Source organism: Eufriesea mexicana, unplaced genomic scaffold (genome assembly GCF_001483705.2).
Source record: "Eufriesea mexicana isolate 0111107269 unplaced genomic scaffold, ASM148370v2 C37737696, whole genome shotgun sequence".
Lineage (NCBI taxonomy): Eukaryota > Metazoa > Arthropoda > Insecta > Hymenoptera > Apidae > Eufriesea > Eufriesea mexicana.
Window position 1 is genome coordinate 1 of NW_017094686.1, and position 1160 is coordinate 1160.

At 54.7% G+C, this 1160-nt stretch overlaps 1 protein-coding gene across 1 annotated transcript; it reads right to left on the reverse strand.

Moving 5' to 3' along the window:
- Positions 1-5: 5 nt before the first annotated feature.
- Positions 6-1157, reverse strand: LOC108554766 (protein enabled-like; the record flags this gene model as incomplete). Its single annotated transcript, XM_017910137.1, has 1 exon — positions 6-1157. A coding segment is annotated over one exon (1152 nt), but the record flags the coding sequence as incomplete, so codon positions are not given.
- Between the last annotated feature and the right edge of the window lie 3 nt (positions 1158-1160).

Consider the following 1160-nt stretch of genomic DNA (forward strand, 5'->3'; position numbering starts at 1 on the left):
ACAGTGTTGACTTTTGGAGCAGGTGGCGGAGGAGGTGGTGGTGGAGCGGCAGGTCCGGTCAGCGGTACCATAGGAGGTGGTTGAGTAGCGGCATTGCCAATGGGAGCGTAAATATTAGGATTAACTGGTGGAACGTGATGTCCAGTGCCAGGGCCGCTACTAACACTGACAGCACCACTCCCGCAAGTACCACCGCTACCACCGCCACCACCGCCGCCGCCGCCGCCGCCGCCGCCACCACCGCCGCCACCAGTGCTGTTATACTGATTCACCGCGTTTGATGGTGTTCCGTAAGGATTCGTAGCGCTCGCAACTGCTTGTATTTGGCTGTTGCCATATTGTGCCTGTGCCTGGGACACGACACTGTATTGTGACTGATTTGGTTGGCCGACACCGACGCTGACTCCGACACCTACTCCATACTGGGCAGTCGTCGCAGCTCCACTACTGGCGTACTGCCCGATCGAATTACTACTTCCATATTGACTTCCACCAGTACTACCAGCAGTACTATTACCACCACCGCCGCCATACTGATTCGCTTGTCCTGGTTGCCCACTAGGATACGCGTTACTAACTTGCCCATTGTTACCGTAGAAATTATTCTGATTTCCGGAGGAATACTGACACGGATTTTGTCCAACAACGGTGGTAGTCGCATACTGATTACTGTTTGACGTGGCTCCATACTGATTTCCTTGACTGCTACCATAAATCGACTGTACTTGAGACTGATTAGCTAGATTCGACTGAGCTGACGGGGATTGCGCGTACTGGTTCAACATCATAGGTGGCGGTGGTATCGGTGCATTAAAGTTTATCATAGTTGGTGGACACGGTGGAGCTGCTGTCGCCATAGGAGGCTGAGGAGGTGGTACCGGAGGTGCACCTCCGGTCGACATTTGTCCCGCACTAGTTCCCATACCACCAGTGACTTGCATCGACTGCATCACAGTTTGTTGCTGAGGTTGCGGAGCAGGTGGTGCCGACGAAGTTCTGTGATGTCCGGACTGCGGTTGCTGCTGCAAAGGTTGTGACTGCTGCTGCTGCTGCTGCTGCTGCTGCTGCTGTACTTGATGCTGTTGCTGTTGCTGTTGCGGAGGCTGTGGCGGCACTGGCGGTTGTGGTTGCGGTGGCACTGATTGCTGAGGTGGTTGTTG